Below are 19,324 nucleotides of genomic sequence, written 5' to 3' on the forward strand. Positions count from 1 at the left end.
CAGCTCCAGAATCACAAGTGAGGAAAAAACACTGACTGAGCAAAATGAATCAGTGGCCTCCCGGCTCATTTGCAGAACACAGAGGAACAGTGAACAGTGGCCCAGGTGGTACGTGACACCCTCGCAGAAGATCTCCCAGGACACATACTTCCAGGTTTTCCTTCCTCTACTGCACCCAGAATGTTTCTCCTGTTAATTACATGCTCCAGAGGGCAACTGTTTCCTCTTTTTTTTTTTTCTTTTTTTTTTTTTTTGTCTTGAGCTCTAAATCCTCAATCTCCCTTTCTTGGTGTTTCCTCCCTCGGGATTTTAGGGCTAGGATGGGCCCTCTCATGTTCCCGATGAGGACACTGGAGCCCAGATGCACCAGGTGGCTGACAAGATACCAAGGGCCATGACTGTCAAAGCAAGGTGCGACTAGCAGCACCAGCCTCCCCGGCAGCTTGTGAAGGATGCAAATCTGCGGCCTCTCCAGACCTCTAGATCCAGAACCCTGGGGGCAATCCAGCAGTGTGCAGTTTAACCACTGCCCCCTCCCCCGCCCCCGGGGAGACTTCAGCTGAGGGTCTGGGGAACTCACATGAGAAGGTGCTGCAGAGAGAGCACCTACACCTGACAAGTACCTGGGCAAACTGCTGAGCCTCCCAAGCCTCAGTTTCTTCATCTGCAGATTGGGGTGATTATGTTAACTGTGAGGGACAGTGCTCAGAAGCTGGCACATGCAGCTCTAGCATGACTACAATCGCTATTATTCATTCATTTGCTTGCAAAGGCCACTCCAGGCCCTGGCCACTAATTCATTCAATTCTTCTCTCTCAAGCCATGACAAGAGGAGTGAAAATTGAGGTGATCCTGAAGGACAGAAAAATCAGTCTTCCCTTGTCATTCCGACCTGCTAGAGAGCCAGTCCACTGGTGGAAAAAAAAATCACAAACTGGGATTTTGCAAACTCTGCCATTAGAATAACAGCCCAAACAAAGGTAAACATCAATTCTTTATCTGCTAATATACAATTTCAAATGTGAGTTACAGAACAGACATAAAATCAGTGCATGAGTCACATACGCATGAACACTAACAGTGTCTACCCAGCACAGCAAAAACCAAGCATTCATGATCATTAAATCATTCCGTAAGGAGCAAAGGCTCACGATTTAATCACGAGGACCAGGGCTCTTGATTACATGCAAGAGGCCCCAACCGAGGAGATCAGGGGACTCCATCACAGAGCATCCAAACCAGAGGACCCACCTGAACACGAGGCCACTACACAGATACATGTGAACACACACATCGCAAAGTTAGCCGTATCAAAACCCTCTATTACAGAGCTATAAAAGAATAAAATATACTATACCCTGGAGTAAAACTGCATCTAAACTATAGTATGTATCATTATGTATATGTATAATGTAGGATGCTTCTAGAATTGAGTGGGTGTGACATAGATACATTAAAGCGGATGGTATTAAAGTACCTGCAGATAAACAAGAGACAGACAGAACACGTTACTGGCACACAGGCTATATGACATTCATCACAAAAATGGTAGACTGGATCAGAAAACTGCAACAAAATTGAGTCTCGTATTTCTCTCCCTGAATGGGGACAGTGACTGACTGGTCACTGCCCCCATAGGACTGAGGCTGGCTCCAGCAATGAAAGTATAGGAATGGCTCTGGCACCAGAACTGACCCACGATAGTGGGAGAGGCACTTTCTCATGTGCCGCAGCTGTCTGGAGGCAGCAGGGCCCAAGACTCACAGCTCTGACCTGCATGGAAAACACATGGTTTATTTTTAGGGGTGAGGCTTTGGCCACCCACTGGTGGGGGTGTCCTGTGAGGCCTCTGAGGCCCTGCAGACACTGCTGAAGGATCTGTTTGAGAGCAAAGTGAGAGAACTCAGTGTTGATGTCAGCTACCCAGGCAGGGCAGCAACGTATGCTGTCACACGTGCAGGCCCGGGAAGATGTGCAGTGACGATCAGCAATCCACAGTTTCAAGAACATGTTCATTTGAGCATGAAATCTATCTTGTCTGAATTTACTATAACTTACAAGAAAGTAAATACTAACAAAAGTTGGGGGGGGGGGTCACGCTTAATCTATAAAGATAGCACATACTCCTTGGAAGCATTAAAATGTCTGATAAAGATGAACTGAGGGTTTAAAGAGGAGTGGGGAAAGATGAAGGAATTCTTAATAATCAACTAGTTCAAACCCTGCGTTTGTCCAGATGAGAAAACGGAAAATCAGAGCAGTCTGGTGACCAGGACAGAGTCACCAAGCAAGAAAATGGAAGAGGTCAGCATTTCCAATCACATGACGTGGCATTCCTAACGTGTGGGGCTCTGGGTCCCCTCCACGTACACAGCGCCGGACTCCACGTATAATGGACATTAAAGGAGGAGTTCTTTATTTCACTTGTTCTCTGTCCATATCCTGAAATAAAATCAACCAGAACTGATAAAGTCTTCACATATACGAGTTTTCTGTTCCCATGGACTCTCCTTTCACACTGCTTCTTAAAAGAGAATGCTTATCTTTTCGTATTCATCTGCACTGCGAGAGGGTGTAGACCAACGCCAGATGAGGAACAGTAAGGCAAGTCCAGGCCACACTTTCTCAGACACTCCACCCACAGACTGTGGTTCCAGACCTGTGATGAGTTTTTCTTTAATTAGTTTGCTTTCTAGAAATAAAACCTATTGTTAAATACTCTAACAAAATAGAAAAAAAACTTTCTGTAAAATACAAAGACTCATTGGGATTCTAATGAACCTTTTGTAGCATGTGTGTGTGTGTGTGTGTGTGTGTGTGTGTGTGTGTGTGTGTGTGTGTGTAGAGGGAAAATTTCTAAGAAATAGGTACCAGAATAAATGCAAAATCTGGCTTCATCATTTGCATACCTGCCTGTGACAGGGAAGGTTAAATTTCAACATCCCTGCAGTCTGCAGAACGGACCTCAAGGGCAGGGAAGCAGAGATGAGAAAGGAACAGAGCCTTGTCTGCATCCACCACTTCCACTGGGCCCTGAAATTCTGTGTTTATAATAGACCCTTTTTCTACAACAGCCACTCTCATTTCTTACCAATTAGAGCCACATGGCAAATTCTCACTCGAGGGACATTCTTCTCTGAGCCAATCAGGGAACCCCGAAGCCAAACCATAACCTTGTTTCAGCCCGGCAAGCCCCCACCCCACCCCCCCACCCCACAGAACTGCCCCAAGCCATAGGTTCATTCCTCAGGTCTGGCACACAAATTCCACCACCATGCACCTTCCTAGCTGAGAGCCATGCAAGGTACAGCCTCGCGGGGGCAGCGCTCCAGGCTCACAGTACCTTGACAGCTCAGGGAAGGCTCGGACTGAGTTTTGGTCAGAAGAACTGGAAAAAGCAGGCAATGAGGAAGTGAGGACCAGCTCTGAGATCTGCAGCAGCCCCTGACCAAGCCTTGGCCCCTCATACACCTCAGATGGGGGTTGTGGGTGCCCGTGGCAGTGAGAAGGCTGCAATCAGAGCCGCTTGCCTCACTGGGTGACCACCCAAGGCCCTTCAGCTGTGCCGCCTGCTGAGCCCCACCGTGGAAGCAGGTGGCAGCAGAGGCTTAGGCTTTTCAAGCTGCCACCATCAAGGATTCCAGAGGAGGGCAGGCTCTGCTCAGCAATGCCTCCCGCCCTCCAGCTGCCCTCCCCTGTTCTCCAGCAGTTGCAGGGCACGACACCCCAGCAGGCCTGCCACCCCAGCAGCTGCAAAGAGAAAGGGATCCTCAGGGACATCCTCTGTGTGATTCTCTCTTCTCAAACATTTGACAGTCAGTAGGATTGGATGAAGGCATTTTGCAGGGATGGTCAACAAAAATGTCCTGACTGGCATGGCCACAGGCGTGGTCCAGATGAAAGAATGCTGGCCAAGGGGCCAGAGCAGGTCCCCCAAGTGGGGAGGCAGATGGGGCCCAGGGGTGGGGAGGGCCGGAATGCCCAAGGCAGTGGGACGGAGACCCGGGGGCTAGGGAGCAGATACTTCCCACCAGGGGCAGGAGTACTTCAAAATCTGAGCAGCCAAGTTGGCTGCACCAGTGTGTGCTGGTGCTCTGCCTGAGTGTGGATAAGAGCCATGCACATCCCTGGCTCAGGGGTAGGCGGTCTTCCCTCTGAACACATCAGCTCCTATGTTCCAGATGACTGTGGGCTCACCTGGGTCCTGTCCTTAGCAGAGAGGCAGGTACTGTATGACTTCTCCCAGGTGGTGGATTCCACAACCACCTTTCAAGATACACACAAGTGTTGAGACAGAGTGGAAATACTCATTTGGGTGAGCCTTTTTCTTTCAGACATCTAAATGTCTCTCTTTTTTTACTTTCTGTCTTATCAAATAAAGCTCTGTTTCCAAAGAGTCAAGCAGACCCAATGTATACAGGGCTGATAGAACCAGACAGACACACCTGCAGCAACCAGGCCCGTGCAGTGGAAGCTGAGAGTATTTCTGTCTGTGCTTTAAGAAAACACTAGATAAAACACAAGAAGCATTATTCTCAAATGTCAGAGCACTTTTTTTTTTTGAAGGAATAAACAGTCCATGCATCTAATACTCAATTGAGCTAAAAACCCTCTCTGAATGTCCAATAAGACCCAGAGCTCAGAATCCCCAAGGGAGGGGAGCTGATGTGGGCAGAGAAGACAGACTGGATGGGGTTCCACTATGATCATTGATTTCATCATAAATTTGGTAGTAAAACATACATTTTTTCATTGGAAGAAATTAGGAGAAAAAACATGAAAAACTTCAATTAGTGTATATTTTTAAAGCCCAACCTATTCAATATTTGGAAGTAAGTAAAACAGAAGCAGCAGATATCAAATGAGACTCATTAAACAGAAACTTTTACGAAGCCATTTAAATAATTCTAAGGTCAAAAAATATAATTTTTTTTCATCCGACAGTTGTTTAAATATACGGCTAGTGTTTTGTATCAATCATAAAAATGTGCTAATGCAATCCATGGGTCTCTGTCTGAGCCCCAGCCTCTGGGGCTGCACTCTCACCAGGGGCTCTACTGTGGTGTCACGTAAGTACCAAATTCACACCATGAGTAAGTGTCTCCAGCAAGATGGCGGGGAAGCCCAGGCTGTTGCTAACATTATCTTAAGGGATTGATTTCATGAACTCTAAAGTGTTCAGTTTGAGAGGCAGCTAAATGCATATTTGCCACCGGTTTTTGGATATAAACAATGTTTAAAACCCAGGGGCAGATAATGGCAACTGAAAAGGAAAATCAAGAGATTATAATATACGTTTTTGAGCAGTTATTTTAGAGCATAAGCTCTAGTCTCTCCTTGCCTTTTCCCTCCCTTTCACTTATCTCCAAAGCTCACAAGGAGACAGAGGGTAAAAGATGTGTCTGGGACTGGGAGGGAAGAGGCACAGTTATAACAGAGGGGAATGAAAGTGAGCCAGATTTCTTCTTTGCTTAGTTCAAGACTGGTTTGGACAAACTTTGAGTTGCCTGAAAATTCATGTACCTTTCCCTACTGGTGCTCCAGAGAGCTGAGAGCAGAGACAAGAGGCTAGCTGTGCATGCTTCGTGTCTGTGTCACCAGGGGGTCAGTTGCATAAGATGCAACATTGCCTCACCTCTTCTGTTGTCCCACGCATACAGTTCCTTTATCCCCAGCTCATTCAGGGACTTGGACAGCTCCAGCTCCTCCCCATCAATGTTGTCCCTCAGGAGAACTATGTGCTCCGGGCTGACCTCACACTTTGCACAAATGACTGGGAGAATGTTCTGGAGAGGCACCTCAGGGCTCACACGAACAACAGCTTTTTGTGTCCGCAGGTAATTCACCACCAAACGCACAGACTTCTGGAAGAATGCATCAGACACAAAGAATTCCATAAGTATATCTTCCCACAACAGCTTCAACTTCTGTTTTAATTCTAGATGTGAGGGTGGCAAGATTTTGTGTGGCCCGAATCTTTCTTCCGCAAATTCAGTGAGTCATGGGAGAAAACAGGATAATGAATAGAGAAAAATAAATGTCTGGAATCACAAACTTCTCTTAGAATCTCTCTTGCTAATGAACAAGCTCCTAACAACATAATGAAACTGACATCAGTGAGGGCTCTAAATTTAAAACCCAGTGCACCGTACTGTCTTTTGAGAATTTTGACCAGATGTGAACACAAGGCACTTATATACATTTTCTAAAGAAAAATAATTTGAAAGTAGTATAAATAATTTAATTTAAAGAAAAACCCTTTGTATCTCATGAATATTAATAATAAATACATAAATACATATTGTTAAACTGAAAAAAAAGAAAAGCCCACAAAAAACAAGACATCAAATTTTTGTTAAGAAGTCAAAATATCCACATAAATATAAGAATATCTATATACATATATACAAGCATATATCAAAGACACAGACACATAGAGTATATACCCTACACACATTCATATTTTAAGCTAGAAATATGTATATATTTTAAACACCGGACATATAATAATCAGAATGAATCAATTTGACTAAAGCTGATTCTAAATGACTACAGATAAAGTGGCCCATAAAAAATTTTAGTAGGCAGAGCTCCATCCAGTCAACTATTATTCAGCCTTTACTGATCACCTGAAATGTGCTAAGACACTTCAGAGGTGGACACAGTAAACATGGATTGAATAGAAGAGCAACTGAGGGAGGCCTCACACTCCCTTCCAGTGTGAGTGTCAGCACTTGGTGGTCATGATAATGAGGAATTTTAGGAGGAAGGAAGAAACCCACTGTTCCTTTACCATGCCTCTCCAAGCAGAATCATCTGTGTGCACCTGCCCTTGGGGACCAGGATATCAAGGAAGCCACAGGATAGAAACAGGGTTCCTCTGCTTTGAACATTGATATTATTTGAAGAATAAGGGAAAATTTCCTCTGGATAGAGTATAGAAGGGCAGCAATTTAAAAGTTTTAGCCAACCAAACCTAAATTCTACAGGAAATGAACTGTTGACCAAATTACCATTTTTAATAGCAGGAAAATTTAACAGATTTTCTAAGAATCTAAAAGACTGAAATAGCATTGCTTTAAATTAAAGTTAAAAGATTCATATCAAAGTCTTATTAAAAAATACAATAGACAGCTGGAATTGATTTTAATCAATGATCAAAGTCCTGGAATAAAGCTATATATATGATAAGATATTCTCCAAATGTAATGAGTAAATATTTCTGACATCAATTTTTCAAAAGGAAAATGTCCTTTTTTCCCCCCCTCTCTTTAGGAAGGTATTCAAATCCACTATAAATTCTGGCTGCTTCCTGGGGCAGGAAGAACTCTAGAACTGTACTATCCCAAATGGTATCCACTAGCTATTTGTGGTTATTTAAATTTAAATTAAATATAATTTAAAAACTCAGACTCTCCATCACACTAGCCACATTTCAAGTGCTCAATAGCTACATGTGGCTGGTGGCTATGATATTGAAAAGTGCAGAATTATAGACCACGTCCACCTTTGAAGAAAGTTCTAATGGATAGCTCTGCTCTAGACTAATTTCTCTTCTATACTACATAAAAGAGCAGTGTTACAATAAACATTGTTAAATTCTGTAAATTCTGTCTCCTAACATAAACTCAGTTTAGTGACTAACTTCGCCTAGTATGGAAGTAGAAACCTCCACCACAGCTCTCTGCATGGTTCTCAGTGAGAAGAGCAACACTGGCCCCTCCTCAGCACCTGCCTCACACTTAGACACAGGTATCGAGGCGTCTCCTTAGATAACATGTAGGTACCTACTGACCTCAGGCACTTTAGGTGGGCCAGGCTTAACCTTCTCTTCAGGAACTTTTTCTTTCAAAAACACAGTGTGTACATTCAGGGTCCCAACCAAAGTATTAGGCTTAAAACTCAAAGGCTGTTGGGTTTCTGAAGACCGGATCTCAAGGGCATGGTGGGATGGATTCAGGTGGTTCTGAAGGCAAAGTTCAACCAGGAGGTCCATCATTGCATGGCTGAAAAAAAAACAAAAACAAAAACAAATTATGATTATTCGGCATGTCTGAACTCTTTCTTCTGCCTAGCCAAATAAGGGCAGAACAAATGAACAAGTGAATGAATGAGCAAATTAGATGTGCTTATGAAGAAAAACAACAGCAGCTCATCAATTCCTTATGCATGACTGGACAACAATATCTTAACACGTCCAATACTAATAAACAACACTAGTGAGAGAGCAGAATCATAGTAGCTGGGAAAACTGTTATATTTCTAGTCAAATTGATGGATTTGTTGAGTAGGATCATCTAAGGTCTAGTAGCACAGATGGTATTCACCTGTGGGTACAAGATACTATATTTTCTGTATTCATAAATATAATGTATCTTAAACATGAAGTTTTAAATTGAAGAAGTCAATAGCTTGAAGTTTTCAGTTTTTAGCTGAAAAAAGTATGTCTTTTATTCAAGACAAAAAGTACCCCATATTTCAAAAGTTTTCACAATTAGTTGTTACTAATGGAGGAGAGTAATAATACAGATTATCCCAAAGAACAAAAAAATGTCATTTATATCTTTTACATTTGCTTGGCAGATTGTTTTTATATATACAGCTGACTTCTCTTTTCCTACAAATTTCACAAGAATTTAAGTATAGGTCTTTTCCTCTGACCTACTTCTTAACAAGTAACTTGCATGGCAATTATTACAGGTCATAATTATGGTTTCCAGGTGTCACTAACTGGGTATGTGAAGAGCTGCAAATCAGAGTACCTGTAAACACACAGGTGTAAGTGACATCAGCACAGGAGGTCTTCAGCTCACATACCCCCACAGAAAAAGCAATATACATAGACCAAAGTGCCATTGTAAGAGCTTTGGGATCCAGGTATGAGGCTGTAAAACCCTAGTGGAGTCTCTGACTGAGGAGGGACACTTTGAGAAGTCATTCCCACACTCTGGTGGCAGGCTCACAGACTGTGCTCCCAGATGTGAAATGAAAGCAGTCCTGTTCCCCTGTGGACTCTACTTTAGCCCCACATAGCTGCATTCCTGCCATGAGTTCCATTTGCTATCTCTTAGGAGGAGCCACACCAATCTGTGCCCCAGTAACATTACCACTGACCTAAGACCAAATTTTAGATCCAGAAGTGGCCATGTGACTCAGCTCCAGACTCTCTCTACTGTGGCTTGGAGTCAATCTTGCCTGTCCCAAAACCTTGTGGGATACATGCCTATACAAGCTGTCTGATGATTGGTCCCTGAAACCTCATTCCCAAATCTGAACCCTGAAGCAGTCATCTTACCTGTCTCTAAGTGCACTTAACTGAGATCCCAGAGGCAATCCCATCAGTTTGGAAAGATGGCAGGAATAGGTCTTTACCTCCCAAATCCAGTCTTTAAAGGCCAGAAGAGATGTGTTTGCTCCATCAAATGTGCGCATATTAACCAAAGCTAGATAGGTCATAAGGAATAAGGCAAATATGACATCACCAAAAGAAACTAATAAAACTTCATTAACCAACACCAAATAAATCGAGATCTATAAATTGTCTGAAAAAGGACTCAAAATAATTATCTTAAGGAAGTTCAATAAACTTCAAAGGAAACAGAGATTAAAAAAAAACTAACCAAAATCAGGAAAACAACACATCAAAAAAATAAGAAATTTAATAAAGAAATAGAATCCACAAGAAAGAAGCAAACAGAAATCCTCAAACTGAAGGATACAACGAACTGAAAAATTGAGCAGAGAGCTTCAACAGCAAACTTAACCTGGCAGAAGAAAAAAACCTCAAATACAGGCCATTTGACTTTTTCGTGACCGGTACTCAGCCAGTGAGTGCACTGACCATTCCTATATAGGATCCAAACCCGCGGCGGGAGAGTCGCTGCACTCCCAGCGCCGCACTCTCCCGAGTGCACCACGGGCTCAGCCCAAATACAGGCCATTTGAAATAAACCACTTAGAAGAATAAAATGAAAAAGAGCAAAGACAGACTATGGGACTATGGGACTTCATTATGGGACACTATCAAACAAAGAGGCCGAAAGCCTTTTTAAAGAAATAATGCCTAAAATTTTCCCAAATCTAGGGAGGGAAATTGACATCTTGATTGAAGAAGCTTTAAGTACCAAATTGATTTTACCCAAAGAAGGTTCAACTGAGACACATTATAGTTTGTCTCAAACATTAATGTTTGTCAAAAGTCAAAGACAGCAGAGGGAGAATTTTGAAAGCAGCTAGAGAAAAGTGATGTCACATACAAGGGATTTCAATAATACTCCAAGCAGACTTCTCAGTAGAAACTTTGCAGCTCAGGAGACAAAGTATCAACAAACTGTAGTTTAAGAATAAAGCAGAGTTAAAAAAAAAAAGAAAAACCTTTACAAGGCAAATAAGAAGTAAAAACTAAGGCAGTTCATCACCATCAGACCTGCCTTACAAGAAGTGCTAAAGTGAGTTTTCAAGTTAAAATGAAAAGATGCTAAACAACATTATGAAAGCATATGAAAGTACAAATCTCTATTTGAAAGAAAAGCTCAGAATACCATAATACTATGATGGTGCATGCAAATCACTTTCAACACTAGTATATAAATTAGAAGACAAAAGTAGTCAGAATAAATATAGCCATGGGAATTTGCTAATGCAAACACTTTATAGAAAGAAGTAAAATCTGACATCAATTTCATAAAGTGTGTGGGTTGGAGGGGAGTAAAGTGTAGAGCATCTGTATGGAATTGATGTTAAGATGTTAACAGCTTCAAACAGACTACTATACTTATAAAATAGTCCATGTAAACCCCATGTTAACCACACACACATGTACAGTAGATGTACAAAAGACAAAGGGACAAGAATCAAAGTGTACCAGCGCAATCATCAAAACACAAAGGAAGACAAGAGAAGAGAGGAACAAGAGAACCACAACAAAGACAAAGCAATTAACAAAATGGCAAGAGTAAGTCCTTATCTATCAATAGTTACCTGATATAAACAGTCTAAACTCAATCAAAAGACAGAATTGCCTAATGGATTAAAAAATACTAATCATCTGTATGCTGTTTACAAGAGACTCATTTTAGATTTAAGGACACATATGGGCTAAAAATAAAGAGATGAAGGAAGATAATCCCTGCAAATAGTAACCAACAGAGAGCAGGGATAGCTATATGTATATCAGACAAAATAGACTGTAAGTCAAAAACTGTCACAAAAGAGACAAAATGATCACTATAAAAGAAAATGATAAAAAAAGACATTACAACAGGAAGATCCAATTATTCTAAATATATATACATCCAAAATAACCACACCTAAATATATTAAGCAAACATGGACAGGTCTGAAGGGAAAAATAGACAGTAATATAATAATAGGAGGAGATTTCAACATCCCACTCTCTATAATGGATAGATCATCCAGAAAGAAAATCAATAACGAAACAGAAGATCTAAATAACATTATAGACAAAATGGACCTAACGAATATATACAAAAATTTCCACCCAACATCAGAAGAATACACATTCTTTTCAAAAGCACATAGAACTCCTTAAGACAGATAGCTTGATAGGTCATAAAATAAGTCTTCAAAAATTTAATAAAATCAAAATCATTCCAAGTATTTTTTCCAACCACAATGAAATGAAACCAAAAATCAATAACAGTAAGAAAACAAAAAAAATTTTTTTACAAATACATAGAAACTAAAGAACACACTCTTGAACAACCATTGGATCAAAGAGGAAATCAAGGGGAAATTTAAGAGATATCATAAAACAAATGAAATGGAAAACACAAATTACCACCAACATTCATGGGATGCAATAAAACTAGTACAAAGAGTTTAAGTTTGTAGCAATAAATACAACATTTAAAAATAAGAAAAATCTCAAATAAAACCTAACTTTATACTTCAAGGAACTAGATTAAGAAGAATAAAGTAAGCCCAAAGTGAAGAGAAAAAAATAAAGATTAAAGCAGCAATAACTGAAATAGAGAATAGAAAAAAAATCAACCAAACTAAGAGCTGGTTTTTGTTAAAGGTAACAAAACTGACACTTAGCTACACTAATTAAGAAAAAAATAGAGAAGACCCAAATAAATAAAATCAGAAATGGATGAGGAGACATCACCATCTCCTGATATCTCAGGAATAAAATGGATCATTATGAAGAATAACACACCCACAAACAGTATAACCTAGAAGAAATGGGTAAATTCCTAGACATATACAACCTACCAAGTCTGAATCAAGGAAAAACAGAGACCCTCAACAGACCAATAACCAATAAGGAGATTGAACTGGTAACAAGCCTCACTACAAAGAAAAGCTCAAGACCAAATGGATTATTACCAATGCTTTTTAAACTCTTCTAAAAAATAAAAGAGGGAATACTTCCAAACTCTCTATATAAGGACAGCATCACACTAAGACCAAAGCCACAGAAAGACTCCACAAGCAAAGAAAACTACAGGCTAATATCCTTGATAAACATGTATGCAAAAATCCTTAATAAAATGCTAGCAAACAAAATTCGACAGCACCTTAAAAAGATTATACACCATAACCAAGTGGGATCTATCCCTGGGTTGCAAGGATGATTCAACATACACAAATCAATCAATGTAATACACAACAGTAAAAGAATGAAACATAAAAAACACATAATCATCTCAATTGATATGAAAAAGCATCAGAAAAAAATCACCATTCATTCATGATCAAAAACTCTCTACAAAATAGGTATAGAAAGAACTTACCTCAACACAATAAAAACCATATATGGAAAGTCCACAGTTAAAATTGCAATCAATGGAGAAAAACTAAAAGCTTTTCCTCTAAGATCCATACAAGTCAAGGATACTCACTCTTTCTACTTCTAGTCAACATAGTACTGAAAGTCCTAATCAGAGGCATTGGACAAGAATAATAAATAAAAGGCATGCAAAGAAAAAAAAAGATGTAAAATAATCTCTGCTTGCAGATGACATGATCATATGAGGGAACTTCAAAAAGTTCACAGGAAGATTCATATTACCTTTTAATTCTATTTTTCCATGATGTTTTTGAAGCACCATTGTATATGTAGTAAACCTTGAAGACACAACCAAAAAAAAGCCCACTAGAACTAATAAATAATTTCAGTAAAGTTGCTAAATACAAAATCAACCTAAAAAATCAGTGGCATTTCTATACACAGTCAATGATCTATCTCAAAAGGAAATCAAGAAAACAATCCCATTTAATCCCATTTACAACAGCAACAAAAAGAATAAAATACTTAGGAATAAACTTAAGACTTGTACAATGAATATTATAATATATTGATGAAAGAAACCAAAGGAAACATAGCTAAATGGAAAGACATCCTGTGTTCATGGATTGGAAGAATTAATGTTGTTAAAATGTCCATATAACACAAAGAGACCTACAGATTTAATGCAATCACTATCAAAATCCCAATGACATTCTTTGTAGAAATAAAAAAGAATCCTAAAATGTATATGGACAAAAACAGACTTTGAATAGCCAAAGCAATCCTGAGAAACAATAACAAAGCTGGAGGCATCACACATCCTGATTTCAAAATAACTTACAAAGCTACAGTAATCAAAACAGCATGGTACTCACAAGATAGCAGACACACAGCCCAATGGAACAGAATAGAGAGCCCAGAAATAAGTCCCTGTATTTACAGTCAACTGTTCTTCAACAAGGATGCCAAGAACACACAATAGGAAAAGGACAGTCTCTTCAGTAAATGGTGCTGGGAAAATTGAATATCTACATGCAAAAAAAAAAAATGAAATTGGATGCTTATCTTACACCATATGTAAAAATCATCCCCAAATGGACTAAAGACATAAGGCCTGAGACCATAAAACTATGAGAAGAAAACCAAGGGGAAAAGCTTCTTGACATTAATCTGGGTGATGATTTTTTGGATATGGCACCAAAGGCAGAGGTAACAAAAGCAAAATTAGACAAAGGGATTGCATCAAACTAAAAAGCTTCTGCTCAGCAAAGGAAACAATCAAGAGTGAAAAGGCAACGTATGGAATAGGAGAAGGGGTTAATGTCCAAAATAGATAAGTAACTCAAACAACTCAATAGCAGATAACCCAATCAAAAAAATGGGCTAAGGAACTGAATAGACATTTCTCAAAAAATGATATACAAATAGCCAATGGGTGTATAAAAATGTGCTCAACATCACTACTAGAAAAATTGCAATCAATAACACAGTATCACCTCACACCTGTTAGAATGGCTGTCAAAAAAACAAAAGATAATAAGTGTTGCTGTGGATGTGGAGAAAAGGGAACCCCTGTACACTATTGGTATAAATATTACTTGGTATAGCCATTACGGAAAACAGTATGGAGGTTCTTCAAAAATTAAAAATAGAACTATCATATGATCCAGCAATTCCACTCTGGTGATACATATCCAAAGAAAATGAAATCAGAATCTTGAAGAGATATCTGCTTTCTCGTGTTCATTGTAGCACTATTCACAATAGCCAAGTTATGGAAATAACCTACATGTCTGTTAATAGATGAATGGATAAAGAAAACGTGTGATACACATACAATGGAATATTATTTAGCCTGAAAAACAGAAGGAAATCCTGCCATATGTGACAACATGGATGAAACTAGCTAAGTGAAATAAGCCGGGCACAGAAAGATAAATATTGCATGATCTCATTTGTATGTGGAATCTAAAATAATTGAACTCATAGAAGCAGAGAGTAGAATGGTGGTTACTAGAGGCTGGAAGAGGGAGAAATGGGGAGATATTGGCCAGTGGCAAAAAGTTTCCATTATGCAGGATGAGTAAGTTGTGGAGATCTAATGTACCGCAGGGTGACTGTAGCTAACAATACTGTATTGTACACTTAAAATTTACTAAGAACATAGATCTTAGGTATCCTCACCATAGACACACACACATACACACACACACTCAAAAGGTAAGTATGTGAGGAGATGGATATGTTATCTACCTTGATCGTGGAGATCATTTCACAAATATATAAGTATATCAACATCAAGTTGCACACCTTAAATATATAAAATTTCTATTTGTCAATTATACCTAATAAAGCTGAAAAAATAAGCCAAGAAAGAAAATCACTCTTCCTGATCAGCACTTGGTACAGTGGATATTTACTTTTTGGTTAAGAAAATGGAAAAAAAAAAAAAAAACTGGCATAAAATTACATACTTGGCAAATGGTTTCACATCACTGACTGTGCAGTGTGTTATAGGTCATTTGGAAAGCTGCCAAATAAAACCTGGTCTCTGTACTCAAACAAACCAGAACAAATGAAGCCATAGGTGCCTGCCTCAGTCACCCACTCACTCCATCACCCCTATACATGAGTGCCATAGGGCTCTGAGACCAAACCCTACACCCACAGGCAAACCCGATTTTGAAAGAATGCCCAAAGTGCCATCTCATTCAAAGCCTGTATGGAAGGAATGTCAGCAACATTCTGACTGATACAAAACAATGTTTCAAAGCTACCTCCAGTACAATGTCTACCCCATCTGCTATCCAGGAAGTGACTGACTACAACACCTGCCAACGGGGCAGATACTAGCACCACCTGGGAAGCCAGCACCTGGGACTGATGGACCACTTGGCAGGGGCCAGGGCAGCTCTACTCTTGCAGGCACCACAGATGGGCACGTGGGCTAATAACTGCCCTGATATCCAATTCTTTCAGGTCATGGTTAGACACCATCTGTATCTCAGTGACGAGTTTACTGAAACAAAACAGGGAGTGACATCGACACACAGTCGAAGACATGATATTCCACTGAAAAGCATTAGTGTGGAAAATAGACTTCTTAAAAATGCCAAACTGTGGAATATACCAATATTTATAAAGCAAATGTATTTCACAGGGCCTCCAAAGCCCTGCAGTTTCAGGTTTAGCCTAACTTCTTAAACTTATATATAGAAATGTTGACCTTGCAAAAGACAGGAAACTTTCCTCAGGCTAGGGTCTCTGATGTGGATGGAGAGTTGTGGCACAGCAAGGTAGCTGGCTCAAGAACAGACAAGTTACTGATTGATATGTAAAGATACTGGGAAATTGCTGTAGGGAAAAACAGTGTTTGCTAAGATCAAGCTTTTGTTGGTGGATCGACTTAACCTTTTGCAAACTGCATTATGGAATGTCACTTTGCTTATTTCAATGATGCTAGCTTTCCATTTGTTAACCATAATTCTGACGATATCCTTGTGTCTTTGTAATGGCTAAATCAACTGAATTTTCTTGTACAACTTCCTTGTCTTCACAATAAAAGGGAGGGGCTAACTTAGGAGGAGGCTGCCACATTCAGTTTTGCTCCTCCTAATGGACAAATTACTGAAGTGCAGTCCGTCTGGGCCTCAATGCATACATAGTGCTTAAGTATTCACATGATGCTTTTCTTCATATCTGTTACACAGGGAAAAGAGGAGTAACACTAAACACTATACCACTGATTACCATTCGCCGTCTCTGAGCTACGAGGGGCCTGAGGCCACACTGTGAGCTTCACATTGCTTCCTCTAGTCCCCGTGGAGCCTGAGAGGTGGGGATGGGGATCCTCAGCTCCCTATGAGCCAGTGGAGCTGGGATTCAATGAACACTCTCATATCCCCACCCAGAGTCCATTTCCACCAAGGAAACACATAAAAATAAATTGCCAAAGAACACATAAAAATACACAAACACTACTAATGTTACCTTCTGTTCTTTTAGTCCATGTCTGAAGCATCTAATTAGAGACAGGTGTGTCATGAAAGGCAGTGGGACAGCCCTGGAGCTCGGGCTTTTTCTCCATCACAGAGAACAAACCTGACTGCCACAGCAGAAGCCAGTGTTTGTAATTTAAGGTACTAGCAGAGTAGGACATTAACTGGGTCCAGATAAATAACTGGGTGCCCAAATCCTTGTCTTGGGTGTCCAGTGCTCTGTAGACTGGGCTGGTGAATACTCCACAGCAGCGCTGGTGTGGGCTCTGTCACCTGCCTGGGGCAGGACAGGGCTGCTCCTGGGTAGTGCTCGTTAGAGGAAACAGCAGTGGTGTTCTCAGCAGTCGAGGGTGGAAGGACTTTACCAACATGCTACCTGCTCTAATTTACCATCGACTCTGGGGATGGGGAGGGAGAGTCAAAAAAAGATGTCCCCAAACACTGCAAGACCATAACAGAACTTGCTTGCCACAGACACAGGTGAGCGTAGGTGCTCAAATCACCTGAGGAGCTCAGAAGCTGCTCCCAACTCAACCTGAGGGAGCCAGTCACATGCCACCCCTGCCTGGACAGAGGGACGGCCACACAAAGGTGTGTATGAGGAGGTGTGAGGTGGCAGGAGCCCAAGGCTGGACGGTGGCGTGCCCTGCTCCTGAGTCTCAGGTGGACACAGCTCTCTAACCAAGGCTGACTTGGCCGCACTGACACACACAGGAGGACACAGGAGGACAGAGTCCACAAGCACAAGCTCTTCTTACACCATTTCCTGAGGAGTGTGACACTTTGTGTGACCCTTCCCAGGCTCACGTGAAATATGTGCTGATTTACTGCTTTTCCACTCGGCCCTTCTCTGGAGCATGTCCTCGGGCAGCAAGGCATGAGGGGACCGCTTTTCTGCCACCTTGCCCCACACCTTTGAAGAGGCTACTGGCTGACACTTAACAACACCATCTCCACACAGCCAGCCAGTTGTCTCAAGGCTACTCTAAGTCCCCTGAGAAAGTCACCCAGGGAGAGAGAGGCCACCCTTGGTGCGATGGCAGTGTCCAACCACGGACACAGCAGGCGAAGCTATTGCCTGGCCCTGCGGGTTTTCTTCACAGGCGTGTCAGATCCCAACCTGCCTCCCATCACCTTCTTCCAAAGGATTAATGACTCCTCTAATGGGTGCGATGCGTATGCCTCCACAAGATCTTTGTAGGTCACTGTGCCACTGGGCCACAGGGAAGAACTTTCTGGAGACCGGGAGAGGTTGCCTGGTCACTCTTACACATTCTCGCCACCTCTGGATCTTGGCTGCCCCTCCTTGCCTCCATACACCCTCCGATGGAGCAGTCCGCACCCCTGCTCTGCAGCTCTGCACAGAGTGGCCCTCTGCTGAGGGACTGGATGTCTCTTCACTTGGCAGCACTGTGTATAGCCAAAGCACTTGAGAGGCAGCCTGCCTGGGATAGAATGCTGGTTTCACTGCTCTCCACTTCTCTGACCTGGGCAGCTGACTGTACCTTTTCATGCCTCAGTTTCCCCGTGGGTAAGTGCATAATGATAGTGGCCCCTTACAGGCTGGTAGAGTCTTACATGAGTTAACAGTTGTGAGGCACTGAGCACAGTGCCAGGCATGTAGTAGGCACAATGTCAGTGTTTGCTAAATAAGTAAGGTAATTTGTCCCTATCTTTTCTATTTTGAATTCGTCTAGCTCAGAGAAGAGGATCACCTGTCTGCATGTGGCTGAATGCCATTCTGCTCTGCGCAAATACCGAGATACTAGATCCTTTTAAAGTAACATAATTGAGGCACTGCAGAATAAAATTTCCCCAATCTTACAAAGAATAAAACTAAGACAATTACACGCTCTCAAAACAGCAAATGAAAAATCAGGTGTGCAAAGTTCTGGGGAACTCGCACCCTCAGTGATGGTCCTGTGAACACCACTGGCAGGCGCTTCAGGAACCTCAAGAAAATCTCTTTCTCTCTCTCTATCATAATCATTTATTTATACTCAGGTCAAATGCCAGTTACAGTGGGAGAATGAAAGATAGTAAAAGAGGGCATTGATTACCCACAAACGCAGCGACAGGAAAGCAGGAAGTTGTGAGGGCAGGTCTCGCAGGTTCTCTCTTCCCTTCCTCCTCAACGTCCTTTCTCCCTCCAATTTCTTCTCCTCTCTCTTCCTCAAATATCTTTTAAGTACTCACAATGCAGAGGTGAAATTAATGTTTTGGCATTTTTTGTGGTTTCTGTTTTTAAATTTAAAAAGGGAGTAGAATTTTTATGCATATTTCTTTTAAAAGTATTATTTTTCCAAACATGTGTAGACTTAAAAATTTTTTTCCATGAGTCCGTGGCTTCAGTAAGAAAAAATCTGGTCTCTTTCATACGTGGTTCTTTAGAAACCCCAACAGATAGCCGGACCTAGAGAGGACAACAAGAGGCTGTTTGGGGAACACACCACTGGGACATGGAGGTCAGAGAGGTCAAATCCTATTTCCATCAAGCTGTGGCCTATTAGTGAACTGTTCCTCTCAAACCAAGGGGACTTCTATCCAAATCACAAGCCTGCCTGTCCTATGA

General features: G+C 41.2%; 1 protein-coding gene across 4 annotated transcripts in view; it reads right to left on the reverse strand.

Moving 5' to 3' along the window:
- COBL (cordon-bleu WH2 repeat protein) overlaps window positions 1-19,324 on the reverse strand; it is a 295,923-nt gene that overhangs the window by 182,660 nt on the left and 93,939 nt on the right. For 2 of the 4 annotated variants that reach the window (XM_063088249.1, XM_063088247.1), the window contains exons 3-5: window positions 7,796-8,006; window positions 5,636-5,864; window positions 3,344-3,388 (exon numbers count right to left, since the gene is read on the reverse strand). In XM_063088249.1, the coding sequence (XP_062944319.1) occupies window positions 3,344-3,388; window positions 5,636-5,864; window positions 7,796-8,006 (485 nt within the window). The remainder of the gene's footprint in view (window positions 1-3,343; window positions 3,389-5,635; window positions 5,865-7,795; window positions 8,007-19,324) is intronic. The other 2 variants (XM_063088248.1, XM_063088250.1) reach the window with 1 other exon arrangement.

The sequence above is a fragment of the Cynocephalus volans genome, chromosome 2 (assembly GCF_027409185.1).
Source record: "Cynocephalus volans isolate mCynVol1 chromosome 2, mCynVol1.pri, whole genome shotgun sequence".
Lineage (NCBI taxonomy): Eukaryota > Metazoa > Chordata > Mammalia > Dermoptera > Cynocephalidae > Cynocephalus > Cynocephalus volans.